The 17852-nt window shown below is 36.9% G+C and overlaps 1 protein-coding gene across 8 annotated transcripts in view; it reads right to left on the reverse strand.

The window, feature by feature from the left end:
• Window positions 1-17852, reverse strand: part of DST (dystonin) — a 316847-nt gene that overhangs the window by 132318 nt on the left and 166677 nt on the right. For all 8 annotated transcript variants that reach the window (XM_075087012.1, XM_075087006.1, XM_075087009.1 and 5 more), the window contains 15 exons: window positions 17653-17757; window positions 15810-15905; window positions 14278-14403; window positions 13749-13901; window positions 13342-13496; window positions 13082-13208; window positions 11748-11931; window positions 10618-10775; window positions 10110-10288; window positions 9748-9886; window positions 8727-8920; window positions 6312-6474; window positions 5505-5588; window positions 5302-5409; window positions 4436-4534 (listed from right to left, as the gene is read on the reverse strand). In XM_075087012.1, the coding sequence (XP_074943113.1) occupies window positions 4436-4534; window positions 5302-5409; window positions 5505-5588; window positions 6312-6474; window positions 8727-8920; window positions 9748-9886; window positions 10110-10288; window positions 10618-10775; window positions 11748-11931; window positions 13082-13208; window positions 13342-13496; window positions 13749-13901; window positions 14278-14403; window positions 15810-15905; window positions 17653-17757 (2070 nt within the window). The remainder of the gene's footprint in view (window positions 1-4435; window positions 4535-5301; window positions 5410-5504; window positions 5589-6311; window positions 6475-8726; window positions 8921-9747; window positions 9887-10109; window positions 10289-10617; window positions 10776-11747; window positions 11932-13081; window positions 13209-13341; window positions 13497-13748; window positions 13902-14277; window positions 14404-15809; window positions 15906-17652; window positions 17758-17852) is intronic.

Below are 17852 nucleotides of genomic sequence, written 5' to 3' on the forward strand. Positions count from 1 at the left end.
AGCAGCGTCAAACAACAGCTTGCATATGCTTCTTCTCCAAACAAACAGGTAGAGCAAACAGTGAGCCAAACACTAGGTGCAAGAATTCCCAAGGAGAAAGTGGCCTACCATTTCTGGATCATTTCAGTAGGAACTGGAAGGAAGATTTTACGCTTGCAAGCACAAGTAACAGAAGAGAAGTTTGGAAATCCCCTCCAAGAAAAGAAGCAGCATCTAGAGCTACAGCCAAGATGCATCAGCTCCACAAAGAGAAGTATCTAAACCCAGCGCATCCATGCTCCGTAGTGTGCTCCACAGTCCCAATGCCTCTACTGGCTCAGCTGGGGAACTGGTAAGAGCACAGCTGCTCTGCAGTGTATACACAGAAGTATAAGCATGGTAATTAGCAAAATCCTAGTGAAAACCACTCGGCTAGTCGTCTCCAAATGTTGGCAGATCAAGGGAAGCTCTTATAAGCAAGATATGTATCCACCAGTAATAATATGGTTGAAACCATACATACCTTGTCTTCATTAGCACTATTATGGTGCTAGTTACCGTGTGAGCTAACATGAGGTAAGAACACACCTATATTCCTATGATCATACAAACATGGCATGAAGGGTAAGTAAAGCAACAGTTCCAAACAAACAAAATGTTGGTTTAGCTCAAATTTACCATATTTACTTGATTTTCCATTTGAGAAACAAAACTTATTTCCTAAAAGGCTAATGCAAAGGCAGCTGCTTCAGTTCCTCTCCATATTTCCCAGTCACAATTCCGAACAGACCCCAACAGATACAAAACATTTAAGTTGGTTTCTTATCAGATCTCCTTTCATGCTCTCACAGACACCAAATCTAATGTGTTATGCTTGAAAAAGAAGAACCAAAAATACAGTCACAAACTATATCTTGTTAGCTTTCATTATTTCTAATCGACACGGCTGAGCATCAGCTGGGTGGAGAAAAGGATGTAATCAGATAGTAATACAAAAATCAACAAAAGTAAATTTATAAGAACTTTAAAAATGTAAGCATTTCAAAATGCAAAGTAATTAACATCATTGGCATACTCACTGTTTAAATTACGTTCAATCAATTTTAAATCATTTGACTTTGACATATTTTGAGATTCAAGTGTTGATTTAGTTTGGTTTAGAATCATTCTTAAATTAACTGTTTCATCTGCATTGCATAAAAACTCTGGTACCTTAATAATAGATGTGCTCCTTTTCTCTTCATTATTGTTCCTTTGTTTTTGCTTTTCTTTTTTTTCAAGTGAGGCTTTTTTCCCTGTTTTTTCACAGAATATTTTCTGGAGTTCAGGTTTTTTTCCAGGAACCTTTGTGCTATGACCCTTATCTCTACTGTCCATTTCTGCAACTAGCAATAAATCTTTACATTTTTGACCCTGTTCTAACTCGTGTTCTCCACTCTGCTTCTTCCCGCTTACATTTATGTTGTCCAAACAATAAACTTTACGCTGTAATATTTTCTTCTCACTTACTTTCTCATCGTGACTCAAAAGCTTTTTTGCTAATCCATGTTCTGATAATGGAAAATTATCCTCTCCTCCAGAAGTTATTTCTGAGAGGGCTCTATCTGCATTTAAATCACCAGCATTTCCTAACAATACCATACCTAAACTTCGATCACTCCGCACTGCTGATACTTCAAAATCTAACGGATAAGATTCAGAGACTTTTGCTGCACACTGATTCTCTGAAATATTTCCTGAAGAAACAGCCAAAATTTCTCGCATTGTACTCCTGGCTTCATCTGCATTTAAGTTTGTCTTTTCTAGGATTTCGGTTTCTGCTATGAAGCAACCTTTATCCAGAGATGCAATGTGCAGTTTGTTTGTGTCCTTTTCAACACTACCAGGAATGCCTGGATTGCTCACAGATTGAGAATTTGACTTTGTTTTTTCACTGCCATTGTGCACTGCCAGCTCCCTGAAAGAGCATGCAACTTTCTCTAAAGGTGTTGCAACCCTTACACCTGAGAGAGCGTCACCTTTTTCACCATACACTTGAAACTCTCTGTCTTCAGAGTTTAAAGTATTATGGCTATTACCTTCTGCAAAGCAATGTTCTTTACGTTGACATTCAAAATGAGTTCTTGGTGAAAAATGTTGCTGCTTGTAAGGGCTGATATCCAGGGCATGCTTTCCAGTTTTTTGAGTAATTTCACCTTTCCTCGTTGTTAGCTCAAAATTAGTTTCTGACTGCACCTCACATTCTTCCTTTGTTAGAACATCATTCCCTGCCTTTCTTGAACAATTTTTTCCTGTGGTTTTGTGTATCATTTCCACTTCAGGCAACTTTTTTGATACTCCCTCTGTTTTCTGTCTCTCCCCATTAACAATATGCTCACCTAACATTTCACCAGCATTGTTATTCACACTCCCACAGATCTCAACTGAAACAAAACAATCTTTTCTACTGCTTTCTTCTTCTTTGCTTCGATTACCAGAACCCATTAAATTATCTTGCTCTGCATGTAACTTATTTTCTCTGTTGCCGCTAATGCTTTCTTGACCACTGAAATTTAAAAATTGCTTTAATGTTCTATCAGTTTTTATTTTATCAGATCTGTCTACATCTAATTTTCTTCTGTCAGTTTTCAATTTATTTTCTGTGTGTTTAGGTTTCTTGGAAGAGTTATCTTTTTGCAAATATTCCACATCCATCATGCTTTCATTAGGTGTGTTTTCGTCTCTGAATTCAACAGCTTCATTACATCCCAGATGTTGAAAGGCTTCAGCTGACTTCACAGGTTGCTGGAGTTCTCTCTCCTCTGGTAAGCTCTGAGCATGACAGCACATGGATTAAGCTGAGGTATCATGGAAAGAATCTTTTTCTTTTTTTCCTTTATTCTGTGCATTCTTAATGCCATTACTGAGAGTTAGGAAGAAAGACTGTCATGGAAGAAAACCTTAGAACAATCACAGACTTAAAAGATCTGATCCCAGAAAAAAAAATAATCATCATTCTTCCTTTGAAAAGGATTATTCATTTTCTGATTTGCTACCCTGATTACATAAAAAAAACCCCACCATCAAATCACTTTGAGACTGGAAACCTACTTATGTTCTCTTCAAAGAAGCTATCAAAGATTTAGAAGGCTGCTGGAAGGTGGAGGAGGATGGAAAATGTGTGTGTGGGGGGTGTTTTCCAAAAAAAGCAGTCCTGGAGATTCAGAGCAGACAAGCTCAAAAGAGTTTAAAAGATTCCATTTGCTCTTGAAGAATGTGAAGCCTATCGGCTTTCACCAGTTTCTTGATCCTTGTTTCAACTCCTGTACTTTGTTTCACTTTTTATCCTTGATACCATTAGCATTATTAGTCATACTAAATCCTCACTTATAATGGCTACGTATCAACAAATATTATGTATTTCCTTCCGTATGCTCCATGACTTCATGATGCACAAAGATACATGCTGTCAGTGTTATAGTTTGTCCAGAGGTATTCATCACCAAGACAACTCAATAAAGACAAAGCCAGCACCAAAACTACATAACATTTGTTTAAGAACTCCAATTTTTTTTCTGTAATAACAACATTAAAATTTATACCCTGATGAGAGTGTTCTCCAATTTTATGTAATTAATTTATATAGGACTACATTTAAAATGGGTACAATTAATTACAGGACTACATTTAATATGGGCATTATTTTAGAGATATGCACTTTACAGACTATACTAAAACACTATAGTCCTTGAAGAATGACTATACTATCTCTTTCAGAGAGAAAGATTTCCAAAGAAAGTGAAGAATTTAAAAGTATTTTTTCTCAATTATTTGGAAGGCTGATTCTGCAGCAAGCATGCATTTTTGAGTAATTTGTCTGCTCAATTTCAGTAACCTACTCGTGTTAATAAGATTCAATGCTAGAGCATAAATAAAATGCTGTTTGACCCCAAGGAATCAATACAGTAGAAAGGTAGAAGGAAAAAAAAAGATCTAACCATGTCAAAGAAACTTCAGAAATTAATTAACAGGGCATTGCATCTCCCTGTTCAAAGAACTCCCTTATATGCTCTTAAGTGCGTACCATGGAATATTAAGGCCTACATAGGATATCAACGGCATACACACACTAAGTTTGCCCTCATCTTAACATCTCCATTTTTCCAAAAGACCAAGCCCTAAAATATTGAAGTATTAAAATGTACTGTATGTAACTACATCTCCATCAGAATTTAGTGAATCATATGATCTTCCTAGCTGGAAGAATTAATAAAATGTATGGATGGTATAGGATTTTGCTTATCTGAATGATCATGGTGTAATTTAACACTCCTACCTTCCTGTATAAAGTGCAGTATATAAGGAATTTTAGTCTTTTATATCTGCTGCTAACTTTGTGACTAATTCCAATGGGTATATTGCTTTTTGTTTGCCTAGCTGTTTTTTTTGCTTGGTTGGCTGCCAAGGGAAGACCTACCTCTTCCTCTTCCAGTCTTTTCAGAGAGTCACCTGCAAACTTGATGTATTGGGTCATCAAGGTCACTAAGGCAGTATAACGAGTCCGTAAATCCATGAACTGCAGAGAAACAATGCGGGAGGGGTGGGGGTGGAGGGGTGGGGAAGAGAGAAGGAAAGACTCCCATTAATCTTCAAAGAAGTGACAAAAACTACTCTAGAACCTATCCCAGTTTGGATTCCAAAATCCTGATTGTGGAATCCAGAGTCCTAATTTTGATTCCAAAGCTGAATGCCATCAGCAGGGTGCACTTGCACAAGTAAATCCTACGGATCTATGAGGAGATCCATAATGAGAAGAAACAGAAGATGATGTTTTGACTTCACAGACCCTTGACTCTTCCCCCTGTAAAAACAGGTTATAAGAGGGAGAAGCAGTGAAGATCACTACTCCTCTTTCTAACTGTTAGCAGGGAGACAGGTTTCTCTTTCCCACCCAAATGAGGCTGATTTGCCTTGGAATCTGTCAAACTGTCCAGATCTGGTAAGTTCTACCACAGCAAAGATGAAAGCTCCCCCTGTATACTGTGATCAAGATTCAGCCCAGAGGTAGTTCTAAACAGTTTTACTGAGGTACATTTCTCAGTTTTTTTACCATTTGGGGGACTTCTGTTCATCAACAGTAATATACCATCTCATTATCTAAATACTGCATATTGGCCAATAGGTTATTTGCCACAACATTATCTATAGACAAAAAAAAAAATCTTGCTTGGGTTACTCTATTTAATCATTAAAAAATCATAAATCCCATTCTTGTGTTTACCCAGTTTTAAGCAAAGACTCAAAAAAACCCAGGGTGTCATGTCATTAAAAAAATCCATTTACCTCTTGAATAATGAAGTCTGATGAGCTTTGCATTCTTCTGCGTTTCACCGGAGACTTTTGTTGGGAGTCAACCATAGCTCTGTAGGTCATCGTCTGCAATTCATAGTCCTGTAAAAAATAAAAGAAAATACACAAAATGATCAGCATTCCACCTGATACTGACACTAGAAAAAAAGGATTCTAAGTATAAAGTTATTTATTACCTTCACAGCAGCTGAGTATTGTTCTGAATATTTCTGGCACTCGTCTATTTTGCTTTGTTTCATTTCAATCTCAGAAACTAGCATCTGTAAAATACAAATCTTCATCTTAAAAAATGATTGTTATTACTATTATTATTAGCATTTCTACTTTATCTAACAACAAAATTTACATAATACATAAATTTCCATGTGTGTTCAAGTAATTACATGCTCAAGCCCATGTCCTAGCTTTGTCAGGCTTACAGAAGAGTGAAAAAACCCTGTCATGTTTGAGAGCTGCTGAGTGAACTTAAGAAATTAGGACTATACCACTTGATTAGGACTATACCACTTGATGCATATAATCTGTTATTCTGTCCCTTATTTAAGCTGCATTTCCTTCTTACAGAAGAGAGCTGTTGCGTTTAGCTCTGCCTCCGTGAAAATATTTCTACATCCATAACTGTCAAGAGCAGTACTGAATAATAAATTATGTGATAAGGAGATTACTCTTTTCATCAATATTAATTCAATCAATTACAGAACTGTAGGCACTCTTAAGGTGTTGCTGCTTTTGCGGATTTGAAGATCAAAACAACCTGGTCTATAAAATGGCTATAATCAGTGAGTGATACATTAACAATGGTAGCTGCATTGTAAACATAAAAACATTAAAGCTGGTGATTATTTGGAATTTTACAATAAGGGCTGAGGGACGTAAGCATTTCCTATCAAGAAATAAGACTGCAATGACTGGGTTCAAAATATAATTTAACTATTTCTCAGTCATTAAAGCTGCGCTTTCCTACAATGAGATCCCTTTCATACCTTTTGTTGATTCAGCTGTTTTGCCAATGCTTTGCTATTTTCAGGATGGATTTCTTGAATCTTTCGCTGAGTATCTTCCACTTGTTGAATCCACGTGTCCAAAGTATTGTAAGTATCTTTGTAATACTTCAGAGATTTACTAATACCTTCTAAGTCACGCAACCTGATTTTATTTTAGAAGGTATACCAAAGGAGAGAAGATGAATATAAAAGGTAAGAAGTAGTACACTGAGCCAAATACAGCTTTAATGGCTTCGGATGCCTTAGCACTGCTATAGCACACACTATAAAATACTAAAATAACAGTAACTAAACAGTTAATTAACTTCTCAAACATCAAGATTCCCAGCTTGAAGAAACCTTTTTGTTTGTCATAAATGACACCTAGGAGAGATCCTACTATAGAAGAAATTCTGCATATCCCCCTCATTAGTGAGCTAAACTACTCGAAACTCCAGGAGCACAGGAATCCCCAAGCAAGAGAGACGGCTCTGCAACAGCAATTAATTCTGTTCCAAGAAGTGAGAGTATTTCAAGTGCTACCTATGTGAATCAAGAAGGGAAAGAGCTGTACTGGAGGTTAAGTAGCAGTTCATCATACTCTGTGCCTCCCACAAAACAACAGGAGTTACACTAAAATGAAAGCTTTTAAATATTCTAATGTGTGAAAGCAACTGACCCTGTTGGGCAAGTCTGTTTCAAATGATGGTTTTGACCTGAAAAAAAGATTGCTTTGTAATTCTTGAAAGTGGTTTACATACTGATGAGAACACTGACAATTTTTCTTTCATGATCCCTGTAATTCGAAGAACATACAAATACAACTAATCCAAAACACTGCAGGATTATGGCTAAACATACAACTTTTTATAGTCTGATTTGAAATGAATAGTTTGAATCGCACTAGCGTTGTTCTCAAGATGCCGAAAGGAGACTGAAAAAGAGCAAGCAAAGGAAACAATATTGCTCAGGTTTCAAACTTAAGCATGTTTTAAAGCTAATAACCATGAAAAAGGGGGAGGATCATGATAACTGCAGTCAATATTTGTACACACTTTCCATATAATGATCATCAGTGTCAAGCTGTTAGGAAGCAGCAGAGCGAACATTTGCAGAAAGCAGCTTGTTTCCAGCTACATGCTGCAACTACCACAATCTGTCCTATTTACACTAGAAGCCACTATGTATTAACAGTGATTCTTCAGCATATTCTATTCAGGATATGGCCCTGTGAGGAGAGCATATGGTTCATGTTTGCTCTCTGAAAAAATAAGGACACTTCAGTACCTCATAAAACTACTGTTTTATCATTTAAATTCTGTCACTCTACCAGATGATGAAAAACCTAAAGTGGATTTAAAGCTAGCCGTTCTGAAGTCAGCTTTAAATGAGTCAGCTTTTGCCCATCTCCCTTTTAACTTCCAGCAATGTAGGAGACAACTAAATTAGTTAATTACAAGTGAATAACTTCAGTATTACACCTGTATGGATATTCACCCCTTAAAAAAAAGGAAAAAACCATTAAAGGTTGTGTGAAGGTTTACATGAAAAGCACTATCTTTGATGCTCTTGTTCAGGTTATTTATAATGACAAACTAAAGTAGATTTTAAAGGAAATAAATTCAGGCTGCATAGTACAGACTTCCTTAACTTACCCACACTTTTTCCTTCAGTCTCCATAGCTGTTTCCTCTCCATACAGGAGACTGAAGGAAAAAATATTTCCAGGAATGTCATGTATGGGTAGGTGTGTTCTGCTGTATATGCACATCCGTATAGGCATTTGATAAGTCTGTGATTTGAATAACATTCTCCAATATCATCATGACAGTAATACTGAAAGGCTGAATTTAGAGTAACATCTCAATTGGATATTGAGGCTGCATGAAAACAGTTGCACACCAAAAGAAAATACTGGCACTTCACCAAAAATTATTGTGGCAAAATTATCACAGAAGTCAATGGCAGCTAAGGACTTCCAGACTTCGCACTTAACTCATTAAAAGCAAGTTAACATGAATCCAATCATAACTGATGAATCAGCTCATCAGATCAGCCTGTCAGAACTAATTAGGTGGAGAAACAGATGGTATTTTCATAGGACAGCAAGCCATTTCTGCAGGCTTTTTTTGGAAAGAAAAAAAGACCATTTATCTCTACTGTGGGTGAGCCAATTTCAAGTAAATAAAGTTTCTATATCTTATTAATCTTTGGTGCTCAACAGTCACTGTCTTTTCCAGAGCAAGTGTCTGACAATGATGTCAACAGAAAAGGTAAGAATCCTTGATCTTAGCGCTTTTCACAAATAGTTCAAAAACTATTGTGACCTATTTTAACTTTCATTTCTGATTATTTCTCCTCAGAAACAACAAAAACAGCATGAAATAAACAGATTATAATAAAAAGTTATACAAACCTATTTTCAATTTGAGAATGAATGTTTTGCCACCTCTCGGCTAACTGATCGACTTTTTCTTTATGCCAGTCAAAGTCAAGATCACGTTCCTTGTGCATTTTGAACATCTGATCACTGATCATCTTTGCCTTCTGCAGCTCATCCTCTAAGGTATGGAACACTTGCCTTTTCTCATCTACTTCAGATCTCCATTGCTAGTATGTGATAAATAACAAATATAAATAACTCCTAAATTATGACACTATTTTATAAGTTAGTATTTTACATGAGTAAAATGTATAAATGAATAAACGAAAAATGTTTAAAAGAATATTTTACTCCTGGTTGCTTAAACACTGGAATGGCACCAGAATGAGACTGAAGCAATTAACTAGCTATGAACTGCATAATAATTCTAAGTAACAGCAACCCCCGTGACACACACATCAAAACAGACACAGAAAATTAGCACACTTATAAACTACAGCTTTCAAAAAAAAGAAAATCCTTAGGTAGATGCCAATCATTCTAACAAAAAAGAATTATTAATAATTTGCAATATTAAAAAGAAGGTATACACAGCACACAAAAAACAGTGAACTTTGGTCTTACCCTTTCTCAAAGATATCTGCCAAACCTCCTAGGAAACCCTGATTAATGTACCATAGTAGTAGCAGGAATGTTATTGTGGCCACATTTATATAACAATTTATTTATGTTACCTTAAGCATATGTTACTTTTTAAAGAGACAAAAAAAAATAAGTCTTACTGCATCATTAACAAGTGCCACCCTTGGAAGTTCAGATACTGCAAGGCATTTCCTAGCAGCAGGAATGCACATGCAAACTACCCAATTCCTAATGCTCCAAAGCTGTCTTTTTTTTCCTGAGATGTCAATCCTAATACAGACTTTCCTCCAAATACACAAGCTAACTTTTGCAACACTATAAAGTACAGTGTAACTAAAACAGGTGTTACAAGACAGGTATTTTTCCTATTATTTTTTTATTTGCCCATGCAGAGGCACCAGCCAATTCTTACCTTTAATGTACCCATCAGATTTTCAATATTGTTTTTGTCAGCTGTTACTGCCTCTTCTTCACACAACTTAGTTTCATAGAGTTTTACTAATGATTCTGCTCCTTGGGTGTTCTTCAGCACCAAATTTACAGTTTTCAATCTGAAAAACAGTAATCTCCTATTAACTGAACCATCAATAACAACACTCAAGACACTTGCGTTTTTCAGCCTTTTCATGCCATGGGGTACCCCTTTATACAATGTTAGTATTGCGTTAACTCCCTTTTCATTGATCAGTATTATTCACACTAATATCCTTAATTTATTTTAAAGAGAAAACTGTAAACTAAAACATGTGTGATGAGAGATGGCCTATTACATACTTATCTATGTAAATGGAAGACATGGAATAAACTTGGTTCATATTCTGAATGACAACATTGAGTTCAGAGCGCAGAGTAGGGACTGAAGGTGAACCAGCAGCTTGACTGAAAAACTCTTCACATTTATCTGCAATGACTCCCAGGTCATCCTTCAGCCTATCCAGCTCTTTCTTCAGTTTCTGTAAAATGAAAGGTGATTGATAGTGCTTTTATCCCATATGAACCTCATGTATACTCTACATATCATTATCCGTAATAAAAGGTCTCCTCTCTTTCGCTTGCTTCATGGGGACACCATTAAAAATTTTCAAAAAGGAAAGTATGCATAAGAGGGAAACAGAGTCGCCATTTATTGGCATCTTTTTTCTCACAAACACAAGCTTAATCTTTGACTCTTGTCTTTGAAGGTGCACCACAAACTTTCCTGGCTACATTCAAAACATCTGGATACATTTGTTTTAAAACATAACACTTCTCCTAGGTGAAACAGCCTTTCTCTAAGGCTCACCTCTTGCTCTGAAATCCTAAGCACACTTTCATGTAGATCATCCCTTTCCATTGGGGTTCGGATCTGCCGTATTAACCGCTCCTCACAACTCTCCAGCTGAAGTCTGATATTTCGGACTTCGGAGATGTACAGATTGTAAATAGATTCCTCCTGCTCCTCTGTTGAAAGAAACAAGGCACATATTAGCAAACAAAGCCATCATGTCATTTCCACCATGTCGTCTTATGAGATACTTTACAAAGTCACCATTCTACAGGTCTTTTCACGACTGGTTGAGATCCCATCAGCTTCCATTGGAAGTTTTGGCTATAACGCCAATTTTAGGAACCTTTAAATTTTAGCTATTATTAGATCACCTCCTCACATGAGAAAAATTAGCATATATCTTTGACTATTCATCCCAGGCACAGGCATCACCCCTTATGCAGACACTGCTAAACTCAGTGACTGATTCTTTCAGTCAAATGCTATCAGGCACAACACTACAGTAAACCTTCAGGGCTTTTTTTTTTTTTTTTCCTTTAAAAATCCCCTCTTCCAGATGCACATGGCAACACATCTTTTCCTAAGTATACTGACCTATGCTAATGCAGCAATCAGCTTTGCACAACTGTATTTCTTTAAGCCATTAGCTACTTGACAGTAAATCAGAGCAGATACTTTAAGCTTTTTGTTCTTACTGTATTTAAAAGCAGAGTTAAGAGAGCAGTAACTACAGGCATTCTGTGGAGCTAGCATAATATATAGGACACTTTTCTTGCCTTGAAAGTGAAAAAAGTTCTAATTCTGTTATGAACTCAACAAAGTAATCAAGTTACATTTCCAACATTCAAAAACAAAGAAGGCATGACTAAACAGTGAGCCATAGAATAAATTCTTGGGTGTAAATTTTTTGTAGCACTCTGTGTATTAAGTAACACATCAATATTTCTACATAGCTTAATATATATAGTTAAAAATACTTAAGAGTAATCATGCACACTTTACAGGACACTCTGTTCAGAACTGGAACATTAACAATATCAATATAAAATGGGTAATTTATTAGAGCTTGTATTCAGAGAGAGAAGTTTTATCAAGACCTACAATCTCATGATGGCATCTTTCTACTCTTCTCAGCAAAGTTTTACCTCTTTCTGCAGATTTCAGAAGCTCTTGATAGTATTGCTTGCAAACATTAACTTCCCTTTCCAGCTGTGCTGTATCGGAGCTTGTAAAGATTTTGGATTCCTGGCTATCTTCCACAAAATCGTCAAAGCGGGACTGCAAATTGCTTAGAACCTGCTGATGTTCACCTGGCAGCATTGTCTTTATCTGCAATATATTATAAACCCAAGGCACGGTCAGCAATGATGCATCACTCACTCAGTTCCACGTAATGCTTTCTATCGAGAAGCAATATTGACCAATTACTAAGATTGTAAAGTCAAAGAATTGAGGTTCTGAAAGCTTGCTGCTCCTGGGCTGGACTCCACTTGACAGGTATCAGCATATCAGCTGACAGCTAACACTCGCTATAAAATCCTTTTCCATATTTAATGCCAGTAATGGGCTATGTTAAAGCAATCCTACATCAGACACCATTTCTCCACCTAATGCCATGTAGCAACAAACAGGAAGCCAGCAAGCGCCAAAGAAGTAGTGACACTTCAAGAATTATCTTAGATTCCTTCTTTTCAACAGCAACAGTGGGAAATAAGGAGTGAAAATGTTTTGGGTATTACAAATATTATTGACAGGTTCTAGACAGACACACCAATGTTGTATAATAACCTATTGTATTAAATAGTGTTATGCTATACACCTAACATTGTGTAATTCAGTGATCTCACGCACTGTTTTAGCCAGACAGAAGAGTATTTTGATATCACTATTTCATTTCTGACAAATTGGTTCTAATTAACTATTTAACATTTCAAGTTACAGACATGTGTAAGAATGAAAAAATGCATTACAGAAGAATGAGTGCTCAGTTGCCTTCAGCTTGAAAGACTAAATGTTGGTTTGCGGTGTGTTAGTAAGAAGTTGCAGCCACAAGGAAATAATAGGGGGTTCAATAAAATTAACCTTAGCCTAATGAAGCAAATGTCCCCAGATATCTTCCATATAAATGCAGAAAGGTAGACTCCTCCAGAACAAAATCTGGATGTAGGCACCGTTCAATTGTTTTCGAAAGATCCTGTCCCTCTGCTGACAACAGGAGACTAGAGAGGTTTGTGCAGTAAGGCTACGGGTAGTTTTCATAATACGACCTCTCTGCTCCTTCCTCAAATGCGTCTACGTAAAGGCTACTCAGATCAAGGCAGAATGTTGCACAGTAGTAACCAGCGTGGCCACTGCCAGCTATTCCCACAAAGAAGATGAGGATTGCTGCAAAATTGTTGATTAGACAATATTTCTGGGAAGTGTAGCCTATGACTTCCTAGGAAAGGGCTAAGAGGCCCTTGCTTGACATAGCACATACCGAGGCAACATTGCCAGCTTGAACAGCTTCAATTTCGTTTGTCAGGTAATGCCAGGACACCACACTCTTCATGTTTACATGTGACTCGTGCCAAAGGGCCAGAACATTCTGAAATTGCTGTTCAATCCTGAAACATAAAATGACTTCAACTTTAATCTAAAGTAACACGTGAAAAGGGAAAAAAAGTTAGACATTATTTTAACCCAAACTTCATATAAATAGACTTTAAAAGAAAATGGGTGTGTTTGTTTTGTCCCTACCTGTTGGCTGTATCTATTGCTTCTTTGTTTGGTGGAGGAACTGTAAAGCATACAGATGGAACCATGGCCTCATTACCACTTGGGCTAATGACTTTCCATTTAGCACGATGGGAGTTGTTTGCTAACACACACTCATCATCTTTGTAAATAGTTATCTAGTATTAACAGAAAAGCAGAATAATTTAATGAGCTAAGCATTACAAAATACTTCTCCACAGCACTTCGGCAAATCATGTCAATAAATAAGCAACAGAACAACAAAAACAACGTTCAACACAAGGATTTGCTCTTGTTTACTAGGGTGGAAGAAATTTAGAGCCTAGTGTTCTCCAGGAACATGGTAATTAATGAAACTTTAGCTGAATTCTCACGTCTGTAACTGACTTGAGGAAATTCAAGTTTCTAACCTCAATTTGTCTATAGTCACAGATGGCTTTAATTGGGATGGATGTTTTGAGTATACAGTCAGGGTTCCTTGGCTTCAGCTGAATTATTGCCTTTGCTCTCCCCACAAGGCCTGCTACTGTGCTCTTATACTGCAAGAGTTGTTCTTTTTCTTCCTAAAACAGTTAAGAAAAGAACACATTATAAGAGATGGCCAGAATACAGTGCTGCTTCTTTGATCCTGCTAAGCTTTTCTTTTCCTGACTTATTTTACTGTGCTCCTTAAAAATAACACATTTTACAAGAACAAAATATCTTTCTCAAGTCACTGGTTTCCCACAACATATAGTATTGTAAAGATAAAGAAATAAATCAAACTATTTTAAGAGTATGAAAAACATTCATTATACTTGGATAGATGCAATTCTATCTTCTCCTGTGTTCCTGCACTTCAAAGGAATAATTTTAAACACATATATTTTATATCCAACTATAATCTACACATTTATTCTTGAATTGTAACTCACATTAATAGGATCCTTGAATTCTTACCATAGACTCCTGGACAAGGTCTTCCAGCCTATGAAGGCTACTTGATCTATCACAACTGTATTTTCTGTATATGGTATCCTTCAAGTTCTTCAAATATTCCATGGCTTCTTTGGCATCACTGAAAAACTAGGAAGAGATAAATATCGGGGATACTTTTAAACAACCTAAAAAGTATACAAACAGCTATACTATGAGGTTAATTTCTGTCTTTTTTAAAATAATCTTTTTTAGTAGCTTGAAGTGACCACTGTACCACACAACACTAGCTGTGACCTCGTGTCTAAAGGTACTGTTCAAGAAGGCACACATCATAACACCAGTTATTCTTGGTACTATCTACATGGAGAACTAATTCAGCAGTTATTGTACTTTAGTTAAATACTGTTTCTGCAATGGAAAAAATTTCTGAAGTGATTCTTGCTTCCCTGAAATTACAGTTACTTTCATATATAAAAAAACAGACAAAGTCTACAAACTGTAGCAAACTAGCTGCAAACTTCAGCAAGCATTTTGTGCAGGAGGGAAAGTGAGCTGCCACACTTGGCAGTTCTGCCTGGGCATCTGCACCTCCAGACTAGGGTCCCGGTTAAGCACGATGGAGAAATGAAATGTCCTGTGATAGTCCTCACCCCATTCTGTCCCTGAAACCTCATTTCTCAAATCCAGAATTCCCACTGCCCAGCTACCACAGGGAGCCAAAAATCACTCAATTTTGTCATCTCCAGTGTCCACTTCCTAACTCCAGGCTCTCGGCCTTCTCAGTCCAAAGGTGTCTCATCCCAACATCACCCCCCTTCCTCTTCAGCCACCCAGCCTCACTTTTCCTCTTCCAATTCTCTCTCCCATCCCACCGGGGGGGGGTGAGTGGGCGGCTGTGTGGTGCTTGGTTGCTGACTGGGGCTAAACTACGACAGACACGAAGGACCAATTTTTATAATTTAAATATAAAAAAAAGAGAGTAGATTTTTTTTAAAACTAAAACCTCTTATATCTTCAATCCTCGTGCATGTAACTGAGAAACCCTTAAGTCTTCAATCCTCATGCACGTAACTGAGTACTGCATCATTTGCTGAGTATGAAAACTGTGATAATCAGAAAGGTGTTTTATGTCAGGGTGTTCTCTGCTCCCTTTATTATTAATGGCTGTATGTTCCATTTTTTGGATAGTCCTGGAAAAGCCACCTAAAATATGTTACCCCTTTGCCATCATTAACCACTGTCCACTATACACCATCCACAAAAGCTGCACTGACAGCAGTTGTGTATGACAGGGAGAGAACACACCTTCATTCTCAGAGTCTCTACTGGCAGCTGCAGCACTCAGAAAACACCAAGCCAGATTTTCATCTCCTGTGAACTGATATAACTGTAGCAAAGACAATGCAGGTGGGGTAACACTGTGGGAGCACAGCTCATCATCTAATGACTGCACATGTCAAATGTCAGTTCTACAACTACTGTGAGACAGCAACTAGCACTTTCAGGGAAACTTTTTTACTATGGTTGTAACTTAAAACATTTCACATTCTTACCTCAAAATATGCAGCATTTTCTCTCAAATGTTGTTCAACACAGTGACAGAGCTGAAGAATCCAGCTCCATTGTGTCTGCATTGCAGCTCTATAGGCCTTTAGAGACAAAGAGATTTTTCAAGAGGAAATGAAAATTAAAGCATGCATACATTTCCAGAATTTAGGAAATATAAAAGTAATGGAGCAAACACAGGCGTCTAAACCTGACTTCCTCACCCAAGAACAGCAAGCTGTAGCAAGGAAAAGTCCAGTTAGACATGAGAAAAATCCTATTCCTACAGCATAGTCAAACATCAGAAAACCCGCCCAGAGAAGCTGTGAAATTGCCACATCTGTGGGCGTGTTCAGGATTCAGCCAAAAAAAGCCCTGATAATGCTTTAAGCAGAGGCTGGACTATACCTCCTTAGACCCCAGTCTAAGATCTGTGGCTCTATTTACTCATTAAAAATAGCTGGATTCTCCCTTGGACACAAATCAAATATTAAAGTTACACCGAATGCACCATAAAAATAATTAATGGGGACTCACTGCAATGTATAATTTTATGTAACAGTTGCACAGGAATTTAAAGAACATAACCCTATTCGAATGCTGCCTCCTATACTGTCCGCATGGTGCTGCCACTAGAGATGCACTGCACGAGTGTTCACCAGCAGAGGGTACTCTTGACTTTGTAAAATCAGCCAAAAGTCTTGATTTTTCAATTCCATACGATTCTCAGGGAATTCAAAAGAGTTTTTTCATTGGCTTCTATAAATTTCAAACTGATGTGTTAATGCATAGATTCTTCTGTATAAAAACCATACATTTCTTTTTTTTTTCTTTTTAAATGTCCCAATATATAATTACTGGAGACATCATAACCTGGGTAGTCATCTTCACTGCAATGACATAGTTTCATAATATGTATCTTTAACATATTCATATGTTAAGTATATCACACCGATAAGAACCATTAGAACAGCATATACTTTTAAAGAATAGGATTCCCCACGTTACATAAAAAGTTACTTATTGTTCAAAGTAAATGTCATGAGAAGGAAGGAAGGGAGGAGTTTTCTTCATGTTTCCAATTTATGCAGATATAAACTCACTGAGCTGAAGAACCATAAAAATCCATCCTCTCTGACTGTTTTTTCATTCTGTCGTAATAAAACAGCTTTTTATTGTTTCCATTTATACCACCCACTGTCTGTATTTACTCTTGCCTTGAAGATCTACAGGGAAAAGTGTTTTACATTCTCCTTTGGAAACTTGTTATGACCCTAAAATGGTTACAATAAATTTCCTGTAAACCCTTTACCTATAATACAGGGCTTGATTCTGACATACCTGGTCAGATTTTTAACATCCAAACAAGTTTCACAATTCACTGACAAATAAGGTTATAAAACCAACCCTAAACGATAATAGGAACCCATACATACAGTAAGTGACTAGAAAAGATCCACTGAACCTTCTTTCAATCCAGCATGAGAGAAACACGTAAGGACTCTTCTGCACCCTCAGTTTGCCAATGCAATTTGTATCAATAATTCTAGAAGCTGCGTAGCCAGAACCGTCTCTACAAACCAACTCTGGCCATTCTAATTTTAGGCTTTAGGGGGATTTTATTTAAGCAATCCAAGATGTAACCATAACTTTACAGAGTGTTTTTACTTTTTGGAAACTGGAAGACAGATACAACAGAGACAGTGAAGAGGAAAAAAAAAAGGCCTTATTATTCAGTCTCTTGATGTTTAATCTCCTATGTGTTAGCACTTCCCTTTTTTCCCCCTCATTCTAAGGTCTATTAAATCACAAAACTATTTTCTTGTTTGTGTGCTAGTTTTACTAACTTACCTCAATGGTTAGCCTGGCTGGGTGATTTTCAAGAAGCAATTGCTCAGCTATTTCTTGTACTGATTTAATAACTTCTTCTTTTTGATCAAGTTCTCTCATTAATTCCTTTTTCCAGGGGGAGGGAGGTGTGGAAAGATAGAAACGTTTTAGAAATCTCTTAAATTCTGAAATATGATTTAATTATTCCCCCCGGATTGTAC

Source organism: Phalacrocorax aristotelis, chromosome 3, assembly GCF_949628215.1.
Source record: "Phalacrocorax aristotelis chromosome 3, bGulAri2.1, whole genome shotgun sequence".
NCBI classification, from domain to species: domain Eukaryota; kingdom Metazoa; phylum Chordata; class Aves; order Suliformes; family Phalacrocoracidae; genus Phalacrocorax; species Phalacrocorax aristotelis.